At 41.4% G+C, this 12064-nt stretch overlaps 1 protein-coding gene across 1 annotated transcript in view; it reads left to right on the forward strand.

Annotated features, from left to right (window-relative positions):
* The first annotated feature begins 11601 nt into the window (after positions 1-11601).
* RAC1 (Rac family small GTPase 1) overlaps positions 11602-12064 on the forward strand; it is a 51670-nt gene continuing 51207 nt past the window's right edge. Inside the window, exon 1 of the mRNA XM_036741441.1 lies at positions 11602-11693. Coding sequence (XP_036597336.1) covers positions 11632-11693 — 62 coding nt within the window. The 5' untranslated portion in view covers positions 11602-11631. The remainder of the gene's footprint in view (positions 11694-12064) is intronic.

Here is a 12064-nt window from a genome sequence, read left to right on the forward strand (position 1 = left end):
GTGCTTAATAAATACTTTATTTTTCCATCCATTCAGTCAGTGAGTCATTCATGCCTCTATGCCACTCTGGCTTCTAGAGAATCTCAGCTGCCAGGAACTAAAGAGAATTATGACAGGACCTCATTGCCAGGCAGAGTGAGGCACAAAGTGAAAAACTCTAAGGAACAGAGACAGAAATACAGACAGGTGAGACAGAGAAATGCGGAAGGGGAAAAAGGGGAGATGTAGACACAAAGAAATACAAAAACAGATACAGAGTTTGCTTTGCAGTTACTTTGCACTTTGTTTAGAGGCCCAGAATTTAGGATATGGAAGGGTTCACTGGCATGATATGGTAGACCACTGGTTAAATCATTTGCTAGAATGTAATCATTACATCAGTAATGTAATGAGGAAGCTCAACAGTAAGAAATAAAAAATGTTTCAGTTTGTGTCTAGTACACTGTCAAAGAAATAATGATCATCATGAATAAATGATAAAGCATTTATTAAGCTCTAGGTTCCAGGCATTGTACTCAGTGCTAGGGTTAAAAATACAAGAAAACAAGATAGTCCCTACCCTCAAGGAACTTACTTTCTGATGGTGGGGAGACAATATATAAGGGGGAGCTAAAAAGAGTGGGAAAAAGGGAGGAATCATGGTTAGGAAATGGCCAGGAAGTAGGAAGTGGTATGGAGACCCAGATATGGCCAAAGCTTACTTATCAGAGCCTAAGGTGGTCCTCAAGTCAAATCTGCACTCTGGCAAATGGGTCAAAAAGTCAAACAGCTGCCTGCAATGTTTTTAGCCCTTTAGGTTAAAATCAAGCAGGAAGCAGGAGGAATCTATGTCTCAACAAGTTTGAACACAAACTCTCCCTTGAACCTTTTTACAAAAAAATATCTCTCTGGCCCTTCACGCAGTTGCTTTCAGCTTCTATCAAATACAAATAAGCCTGAATTTCAGCTGGGTGTGAAAAGGCATCTGTTTCCCTCCCTCTCAAACCACCCTTTATTTAATTATTTTTTATATATTTGTACTTATTCACTTCTCAGGATCCCCATGCCAAGACCACCCCTCTCTTTTTACTATTAGGAGACACTCTTTTCCAGAGCTAAGGCCCAGCAAGCAAGCTATGCCTTGAGTTTGGCATAACAACAATTCTGTGTGCTCACCCTTTGGATGAACTCTGCCAAAGCAAAATGCCAAATTGTTTCTGTACCAGCCCCAAGTGGTCCCCAAGCTCAGACAAGCACCTACCTGCATGACCCACGTTCCAGTCATAAAGCCCTGCTATGAATCAAACTTGTCTCATTGTCGCTGTCACCCCTCATTGTCACTACTACAGCTCTTGCATAGCCGCTGCCAAATCTATTAAGGTTTGGCCTTACTAAAGCAGGTGTCCTCCTACACAAGGCTCTAGCACATGTCTAGTTTTTCTCCTCCAATAAAGCAAGCTTTTTGCTTATGACCACTGTTAGCTCTTTGTTTTTTATTTTATTTTATTTCTTAGAGTCAACTGTGGTTGGGATAACCTGTGTGAGCTCTTTGACATTTTTCAGAGTTAACTGAGGCTATTATAACCTGTGTGTGCTCTTTGGTCATTTATTTTCAGATCTGACACACTTTATAATCATGTTATATATCTTATATGTATGTATTATCTGTCCCATTACAATGCAAAATCATATTTCTTTTCTTTTGGGGGGAATATGACTAAGGCAGAAAATTGTTTTGTATGTCTACACATATTTGTAATAAATTTTATTTTTTCTTGCCTCCTCAACGAGTAGGGGAAAGGAGGAGTAAAGGAGAGAATTTGGAACTTAAAATAAAATTGAATTTTAAAAAAAGAACAAAAGCTCATTGGGAGTAGAATGTTTCATTTTTGCTATTTATATTATCCAGCAGAGAGACTGCTTAATACTTGATTCATTTTGTTTAAAAAATTATTTTGTTGTTCAGTTATTCTTCAGTTGTGTCTAATTCGTCATGACCCCATTTGAGATCTTCTTGGAAGAGATACTGGAGTGATTTGCCATCTCTTTCTCCAACTCATTTTACAGATGAAGAAACTGAAGCAAACAGGGTCAAGCAACTTACTTGCCCAGAGTCACAGAGCTAGTAAATGTCTGAGGCCAGATTTGAACTCGGGAAGATGAGTCTTCCTGACTTCAGGTCCAGCACTCTGTCCACTGTGCAATATATCTGCCCCAATTTCTTTTTTTCAAATTCTTTTAATTAGAATAATCGTAGCTATATTGGAGAAAAAGAGAATGATGAAAAAACAAACACCAAAAATCAATGAGCCCAGTTAGCTTCCATGCCTCTAGCACTTGTATGGATTCTACCACTATAATATCTCTGACATTCATCCCCTTCTTTCTACTCACAGCCACAATCGTAGTTTGGACTCTTATTACCTCTCTTATTCTACTACTTCCATGACTTCCTAACTAGTATTCCTGCTTCTAGTCTTTCTTCTCTCCAATGCATACTCCATAGCACATGTGGCCAAATGAACATTCCCAAAATACAAGTCTGCCTATATCATTCCCCTGATCAAAAAATCTTCAACAGTTCCTGATTTTTGTTTCTAGAATAAAATAAGAACTTTTGAGCATATAAAGCCCTTCATAATCTGGTTCCCATCTACCTTTTCAGCCTTATTCCATACTATTCTCTTTCACACCCTTAATCTCCTACCAAACTGGGCTAGTAGCTATTGCCCAAACTTAGATTTCATCTTGCTTAAGGGTTTTCTCCTATTAATCAAGCAAGCAAACAATATTTATTAAGCACCTACTATGTTCCAGGCACTCTGCTAAGTGCTGGGGATGGAAAAAGCGGCAAAAGACAAGTCAGTCCCTTACATAATTTAATAAGACAATATGCAAACTTATACAAATAAGCTTCATAAAGGATAAATAGGAACTAATTAAGAAAGAGAAGGCATTGAAATTAAGGGGGGTTGGGAAAGGCTTTCTGTAAAATTTGAGATTTTACCTGGGACTTAAAGGAAGCCAGGGAAGTCAGTAGGCAGAAGTGGAGGAGGCCTGGAGGACAGCCAAAGAAAATGCCTGGAGCTGAGACACTGGGAGTATCTTGTTTGGGGAAGAGCCAGAAGGCCAGTGTCACTGTACTGGAGTACATGTTAGGGAATTAAGTATAAGAAGACCAGGTTATAAAGGCCTTTGAATGCCAAACAGAGCATTTTATACCTGGTCCGGGAGGCAACAGGGGAGCCATTGGATTTTATTGAGCAGCGGAAGGGGGTAACATAATCAGACCTGTGCTTTAGGAAAATCATTTTGGTGGCTGAATTGAAGTGAGAAGAGACTTAAAGTAGGTAGACCCACTAGCAGGCTATTCCAGTAGACCAGGCATGAGGTGATGAGTACCTGAACTAAAGTGGGAGCAGTATTAGAGGAAAGAAGAAGGTATATACAAGACATGTTGCAAAAGTGAAATCAACAGGCCTTGGCAACAGATTAAATGGGTGTGTGTGTGTGTGTGTGTGTGTAAGTGATAGTCAGGAATCAAGGATGACTCCTAGGTTGCCCTAGCTTTTGAACCTGAGGGACTGGGAAGATGGTGTTGTCCTCTTCAGTAATAGGTAAAGTAGGAGCAGGGGAGGTTTTAGGGGGAAAGATAATAAGTTCTGTTTTGGACATGTGTTTAAGACGTCTACTGGACATCAAGTTGAAGACGGCTGAGAGATAGTTGGAGATGTGAGACTGGTTGTCAGCAAAGGTTGGGGCAGGATAGATAGATCTGAAAATCATCAGCATAGAGTTGGGAATTCACCCATGAGAGCTGATTGAGATCACCAAGTGAAGAAGTATAGAGGGAGAAGAGAAGAGGGCCCAGGACAGAAACCTGAGGGATGCCGACTGTTAGAAGGCTTGATCTGGATGAGGAGCCAGCAAATGAGACAGAGGAGCAGTCTGAGAGGTAGGAGGAGAACCGGGAGAGAGAAAACCTACAGAAAAGAGTATATGCTCCAGGAGAAAAGGGTGATCAATAGTGTTAAAGGCTATAGAGAGGTCAAGGAGAATGAGGATTAAGAAAAGGGCTTTGGATTTGGCAATTAAGAGATCACTGACAACTTTGGAGTGAGCAGTTTCAGAGGAATAATGAGGCCAAAAGCTACACTATAATGGGTTAAGAAGGGAATGAGAAGAGAGAAAGTGGACACACCTATTGTAGATGGACTTTTTGAGGAATTTAGCGCCAAAGGCAGAAGAGATATAGGATGAAAATTAGCAGAGATGGAAGGATCAACTGGATCCTTTTCAGGCTAGGGGAGACATAGGAATATTTGTAGGCAGTAGGAAATGAGCCAGTAGACAGAGACTGAAAATAAGTGATAGCGTGGGGATGATAGAGAGTAAATCTATTGGAGGAGACAAGATGGAACGGGATCGCTTGAACAAGTAGAGGGGTTAACCTTAGTAAGGACTAAGGCCACTTCATTATGTGAGACAGAAATGAAGGAGGAGAGTGAGGCAGAAGCCACCTGACAGATAAGAGATGAGGGAGAGGGGAGAAGAGGGAGCTCATGGCTAAGTGCCTCAATTTTTTCTGTAAAATGTGAGGCAAGGTTCAAAGCTGAGAGAGTGGGGGCAGGGAGAGCCATGGAGGTTTGATAAGGGGTGAAAAGGTTTGGAGGAGTAACTGTGGAGAGTGAGATGGTGAGCTGATAACAAAGGTAAAGTAAGAGGGCCTAGCAGCAGTGAGGACCTAGTTAAGGTTGTGTAACATAAATTTGTAGTGGACCCAATCAGAACTATTCTATAATTTTTCTCTACCTCCCTTCAGTAGCATGTATGTAGGTCAAACAGTAAGGCAATAATAACAGCGTAGATGATAATTGTCAAAATGCCTATGTGGTTCTGTATCACAAAGTATACGAGACTCTCCACATAGAAGGTAGAAGAAGTAAACCATGCATGTTTCTTCTGTTCTTCAGATCTGACTTTCGTACTGGCCGTACAGGATTATTCCATTGAGTGGTTGTAGGTACTAACACTCCTGCTTCAACATATTCCTTTATAGTATTAGCAATTTCATCTTGCCCACCTGGCACATGATATTGCTTCAAAGTAATTACTTTAGAAGGTTCAGGTAAAGTGATTGGGTCCATCTTCACTTTTCCCACCAAAACTGTATTAATTCCTGTCTTCCTTAATGCAAATTGATATCTCCCCTCAGGCAAATTCAGTCATGCCTTTCAATATATCTACTCCAATAATGCATTCAGGAATAGGTACAAAGACCATGGTATATTCTTTCTTAGGCAACTGTCCAATTTTCATGATCAGTTTCATTTTTTTGGCTGATATTTCAGCCCCTCCTAGTCCTGTAATGGTAATAGGAGTTCCATGCTTAGATTTGTCAGGGTTTCCATAAATCAAGCTGGCCCCTGCCCCAGTATCTATCAATGCCCTAGTTATAGTACTTGATCCATTTTTCCAATGTATAGTCAGATTAATATGAGGTCTGTAATCCCGTCTGTGTGTTTCTTTAATATGAACTGGGGCTCGGCCTATTCCCTAGTCTCTTTGAAGGTCTGACTCACTTGGATACAAGGGTTCAAGATCTGTAGGATTTGTAGGGGCAATTCTTACTTCTCTATTCCATTTGCTATTAAGCCCCATTATCTTGGTACATTTTGTATAGCTCATTAGTTGGAATACCATCTATTCTTCTAAAATCTACCCCTGCTTTCAATAGAGCAGTAAACATCTCTTTCCTTGTCACTCCACTCGTTGGACATTGGATCCATTGCCTATGTACCCTTCTTTCCTGAGGAAACTTATCTTCCCAGTCTCCTAAGTCACTTAACTGTGAAATCTTATCTGAAAACCTCTGAAAGAGGGTTCCCTACTTCTGCAATCAGCAGACTCAGAATTACATGTTTATAAGTGTGTGTGGGGGGTGCCGTCTTAACTATCAAATTCCTATGAGAGACTCCCAAGGGAGTTTCATAATAAACTTCAGCATTCTCCAACATAATAGTAGTCTTCATTGCCTCCTCCTTTAACTTTCTCATACAGTCCCTTATTGAATACCAGGGTCTATCTGGAGAAGGCCACATAGTGTCAGCAGGATATTCCTTTTTACAGCCCGTTGCAGCCAAAGCCAACAAATTGGTTGTTTGGTTAGTTCTTTGTGAATGATAATCCCTAAAAGCTTGCTGCACAAAAGAATTCTGACTAATACTTATGAATGTCATGCAATCCACAGAATCTACAGACATTCCTGTGGCCCCTTCATCACTGATTCTCACCATCCAAGATAGTAATGATTCTCTCATTCTCCATTCAAGATATCTGTGATTTCCTGCTGTGTAAAATCATCCAAAACCAGCCTAAACTGAGTATGCCGATCTTGCATTTCCTGTCTCCTCCACTCTACGGAGTGCATTTCTCTTTGAAAAATCTGGTGTGATACTGTCTCACTATCTCTGTGAGAAGTAGCACGCAACAAAGTATCACCTTGTGCCAGAGGTTCTGACATTGTATCCTCCTGTCTAGAGTCTCTGCCGCTGTTACCATGGTAACCAGACTGCCTGCTAGGCTGGACCTGGGCTGAACTGAGGTGTGCTCTTGACCTCCTTGGCTCCCTCTGCCTTCCAACTGAATTTACAATAAGGCCGTTAGCTTCCTGCTATTCTGCCACCTGAGTTTCTCCATCTTGCTGTGGTATAGGCTGAGTATTTTCAGACGTTTCAGCAACTGTCTGAACCTGAGCGCTCTCCCCTAATAGTCTGTCTCTGTGTTCACATACAATACGATAGGCTGTGAGTAAAATCCAGCCTCGTCTAGAGATGGCTCTTGGTATCCCCATTCCTGGCTCAACAGTAACCTCTCTGCAGCATGACTCCAAATCTCTGGGTCTTCCACTCTGTAGCTTCTGCTTCCAGTCCTCACAGAGACCAGTGCCCTTAGACCATTCCTTTTCTAGGGAGCAATAAGTTACATCCTCCCATCCTGGGACAACCATTTCTTCTTCTAAAGCCCTTCTACCTCTAAATAGAGATCTTATACCTTGCGATCCCATCCTCCTAGTCACCAAATTATATACCTGTAAGGCAATAAACACAATATCAGTGATAATCATGAATATGTCTATGCAGTTCTGTTTCGCAAAGTATGAGAGACTCTCCATAAAGAAGGTAAAAGAAGTATAACATTTATTCAGACACCAGAAAATCATATCCCACAACTATATGTTCAGCTCCCACAGCTAGTCAAGCCCACTTTATCATAACAGCAAGGAACTTAAAACACAATATCACAACATAGAGCCTCACCATCCCAAAACCTCTCTGACCCCCTGTTGGGGTCTTCCTCAAAACAAACTCACAGTACAGTTAAGTCAGCCTGTTCAGTTCTAACAATCATGAGGGCAGCCATTAGTAGCCATAACATCTTTGTCTCTCTCTCAGCATTTCTTGTGACATAACATCCTTTTCCTGCCAGGAAACTCCTCCCACCACATATGACTTAGGCTTCCTGTGTAAGCAGGTCACATGGCCTATTAATGGGTGGGAAAGATATTCAAATCTAATTGCTACTATGGTAGGAGAGAAGACAGTGAATAACGGTAGTTACCCAAAGCTCAGGTTTGGCTGGGTATGACTGGTGAAATGAGATTGAAAAGGAGGACAGCATAGAGCTGAACTGGTTTAAGAAGGGGGTCAAGATGGGGAAAAGAAGAGAGAATAGGTAGAGCAGGGGAGATAGAGTAGGAGAGAATTAAAGGGTCAAAGGATTTGACATCACAGTAGAAATAAAGAGTAGGGTTCTTTAAGGGAAGGCAGAAGGAGAGGTGAAAAGTCAATAGATTGTGGCCCAAATTTACTCTCTCTTCATTTCAATGATTTAGAATCACTAGCTTCCTTTAAGGCTTAACTTGGAAGCAATATCTTCCATGAAATCTTCCCTAATTACCTAAGTTATATGCTTTCTCACTGCTCAAAGTGTCTTGTATTCAATTGTCAGATTCCCCCCAGTATACTCCCTGTCCTTAAGCAGCTCACATTCTAATGGGGGAGACCACACAAAAACAATCACATGTATAGAAAATATCTACAATGCAAATGGGAGATACCTTAGAGGGATGACGATAGCAGTGGTGGGGACAAGAAAAGGACTCTTTCAGAAGATAGGATTTGAGTTTGGTCTTGAAGGAAGCAGGGAGGCAGTGGCAAAGAAGAAAAACATTTCAGACATGGGGAGTAGTCAGTGAAAAGGCATTGAGTAAGGAGATAAAGTGTCACATGGGACCAACAGCAAGAGGGCCAGAGTTGCTGGATTGTAGAGTCAGTTGAGGGTAGTAAAGTGCAAGAAGATTGGAAGGATAAGAAGAGGCCAGGTTATAAAGGGCTTTAAAAGCCAAATAGAAGATTTTATATTTAATCATGGAAGAATAAGAGTTCCACTGGATTTTATTGAATAAAGAGGTGATATAATAAGACTTGTGATTTAGGAAGCTAACTTCGGCGCTCAATGGAAGATGGACTGAAGTAGGGAGAAACTTCCGACCAACCAACAGGCTATTATGGTAGTCCAAGTGAGGTTATGAGGGCCTGCATCAGGGTTGTCCCTGTGTGAATGCAAAAAAAGGGGACATACAGGAGAGGTTTTTCAAAAGACTAGACAACTTGGATACTGTCAGCAAGAGGGGTTGGGAGGTTTGGGCGGGGGTGGAACTGAGAAATAAAAATGACCCCTAGGTTGGGAGCCTGGGTGATTGGGAAGATGGTAACACCCTTAACAGTAATAGGGAAGTCTGGAAGGGTAAAGTGTTTCTAGGGAAAGATAATGAATTCAGTCTTGAGTATTTGAGTTTAAAATATCTATGTGCTATCTAATTTGAGACATCCAAAAAGCAGTTAGAGATGTAAGCCTAGAGGTCAAGAGAGGTAAGAGATGGATAGATGAGAATCATTTGCATAGATAACTGAATCTATGAGAGCTGATAAGATCAAGTGAGATACAATATTGGGAGAAGAGATTCCAGGACAGAGCTTTGGGGGACATCCATTGATGGTGGGTGTGACTGGAATGGAGATACAACAAATGAGATTGAGAAAGAAAGGTCAAACAAGTAGAAGAACTAGAGAGAAATGGAATCCTAGAGAAAAGATTATATCAAGAGGGATGGACAGTATGAAAGGTTGCAGAGAGGGCAAAAAAAAAAAAGATGAGGACTAAGAAAATGTCATCATATTTGGGAATTTGCAAAGAGGAGTTTGGAACTTTGGAAAGATTTTAAGCTGAAAATTTTTAGTTGGAAACCAGATTGTAGAGGATGTAGAAAAGAGTGAGAAGACAGAAAATGGAGGTACAATATTGTACAGAGTCTTCTCAAGGAATTTAGCCCAGAAAGGAAGGAGAGACACTAGCCAATAGGTAGCAAGGATAGTCAGATCAAGACAGGGTTTTTTAAACGATGAGAGAGACATGAGATTTTTGTAGACAGTATGGAAGCAGCCAATAAACAGAGGAATATTGAAAATTACTGAGAAAGTGGAAAGGGGCAATTTGTTGGAGAAGACGGGATTGAATGAGATCAAGGATACACATAGGAGAGTTTGCTTTGGAAGAGAAGGGCTATCTCCTCAAGGGGGCAGCTAGGTGGCACAGTGGATAGAATGCTGGCCCTGGAGTTCAAATCCAGCTTCAGATACTAACTTTGCGACCCTGGGCAAGCCATTCAACCCTGTTTGCCTCAGTTTCCTCATTTGTAAAATGAGCTAGAGAAGGAAATGGCAAACCACTCCAGTATTTTTGCCAACAAAATCCCAAATGAGGTCATGAAGAGTAGGACACAATTAATCAACTAAACAAATGAGACAGGGATAGAGGACATAGTGGGGAAAGACATCTGAATGATGTAAAATTACAAGGAGAGAGGGATCTCTTTGAATATACTCAAGTTCCTATGCCCAAAGGACTATAAAAATGTGCATACCCTTTGACCCAGCAATCTTACTTTTAGGGGTATATCCCAAAAAGGTCATACAAGGGGGGGAAAGGTCCCGCATGTACAAAAATATTTATAGCAGCCCTTTTTGTGGTGGCAAAGAATTTGAAATCAAGAAGATGCGCATCAATTGGGGAATGGCCAAACAAATTGTGGTATATGAATGTAATAGAATACTATTGTATGAGGAGCAGATGGCCTTCATAAGAATGGAGAGTCTTATATGATCTGATGATGAGTGAAGGGAACAAAAGCCAGAAGAATATTGTACACAACCACCAACACATTGCTTCTGTGATGACTTTGACAGACTTGGCTCTTCTCAACAATTCAAGGTTCTAAGACAGCTCCAAAGTCTCATGATGAAAACGGCTATCCATATCCAGAGAAAGAATTACGGAATCTGAATGCAGATTGAAACAAACTATTTGCTCTCTCTTTTTTAAATTTTTCATTTTGTTACATTTTTCCAATGTTTGTTCCATTGGTTATAATTCTTTACAATTAGATTATTGGGAAAAGAAGTTTAATGTGAAGGTATATGTAGAACCTATATCAAATTACATGCCATCTTGGGGGAAGGAGGAAAGAGGAGGGGGAGAAAATTTGGAACTCAAAAACTTGTGGAAGTGAGTGTTGCAAACTAAAAAAAAATAATTAATAAAATAAAAGAATATACTCAAGTTCCTCAGCTGGTGGTTCCAAGAAAAAAGTGCCATGGGAGGTTTGAGTATGGATGAAAAGATTTGGAAAAGGCACTCAGTTTTGTGTGTGTGTGTGTGTATGTGTGTGATAATGAATTGATTAGGGAAGTGTGAAGGGACCTTGCTGCAGTGAGGGACCATTTGAGATTATGTAACAGAAATCTGTAGTAGACCAAGTCAGCACAGTTCTGATTTTCTCCAGTTTTGATTGCCAATATTAGAATAAGAGTAGAAGTAGCAGACAATAAGATTGATCACAAGTTGGGTCTTGGCCAGGTATGAACAGTGATAAGATAAAGGGGCAGAAGAATGGTTTAGATCAGGGGTGGGAAACCTGTGACCTTGAGGCCACATGTAGCCCTCTTGGTCCTCAAGTTGGGCCCTTTGACTGAATCAAAACTTCACTGAACAAATCCCCTTAATAAAAAGGATTTATTCTCTAAAACTTGGACTCAGTCAAAAGGCTTCACCCAAGGACCTAGAAGGCCACATGTGGTCCCCACTCCTGGAAGGGATCAGAAGTCATAGCGAAGCCAATGAACAAGTTTAGGGAAGGCAGTGGGAAACAAAGATCATTATCAGATAAAAGAATATCAGAATTCATGAACATGGAAGTGGAACACTGTGGGTGATAGCCAGATCAAGGATATTCCCATCTCTGTGTCACGGGAAATGATCGACATTGAGGAACTGGGAAGTTACAGTGTCTGAGGGAGTATGTTAAAGTCCGATCACGGGAGGGAAGCCGTTGGGATGGAAAGCAGTCACTCAGATGCTCAGATTCCTTACGGAAGGAAGTTGGGGTGGGGGTGGGGATGGAGGGGGGGAGGGTTGGGTTTGCGGTCAGCGGATAAGTTATCGGAATCCTGATTGGGTGATAAGTTTGGATTTAATGAACCTGAGAGAGGTTACTGAGTGCTGAGTTTGGGTGGCAATGGGAAGCGCTAATTAATGAGCCCGACTCCCCCAACCAGGACAGGATGGTCAGAGGGGCGAGAACAGTGCCTTACAGAGTAAGAACTTAATGTCTGTTACTTATTAGAATGTGAACTTTTTGTGGCAGGGACTATTCTCCCACTCCTTTCTTTCTCCCCAGCGCTCACACACTGTACGAGTTTATTCTGCCCATCTCTCAACATCCCCAGTTCATTAACCAAAATTTGTCCTGCACTGGGGGTCTGAAACGCGCTCGCTTCTACCATCCTAAATATTCCTTGGCATAAATTCCTTGCCCCTGAAAAGTCATGAAGCATACTTCCTTCTAGGACCGAGCTCCGGGGCTGGAAGGTTTCCTCAGGGCCCACCTAGCTCAATCTCCCCATTTTACAGATGAGGAAACTGAGGCCGGGGAGGTCTCCCGAGTAACCCGCGCAAGGTCAGCCCG

The sequence above is a fragment of the Trichosurus vulpecula genome, chromosome 1, assembly GCF_011100635.1.
Source record: "Trichosurus vulpecula isolate mTriVul1 chromosome 1, mTriVul1.pri, whole genome shotgun sequence".
In the NCBI taxonomy this organism is placed as follows: Eukaryota; Metazoa; Chordata; class Mammalia; order Diprotodontia; family Phalangeridae; genus Trichosurus; species Trichosurus vulpecula.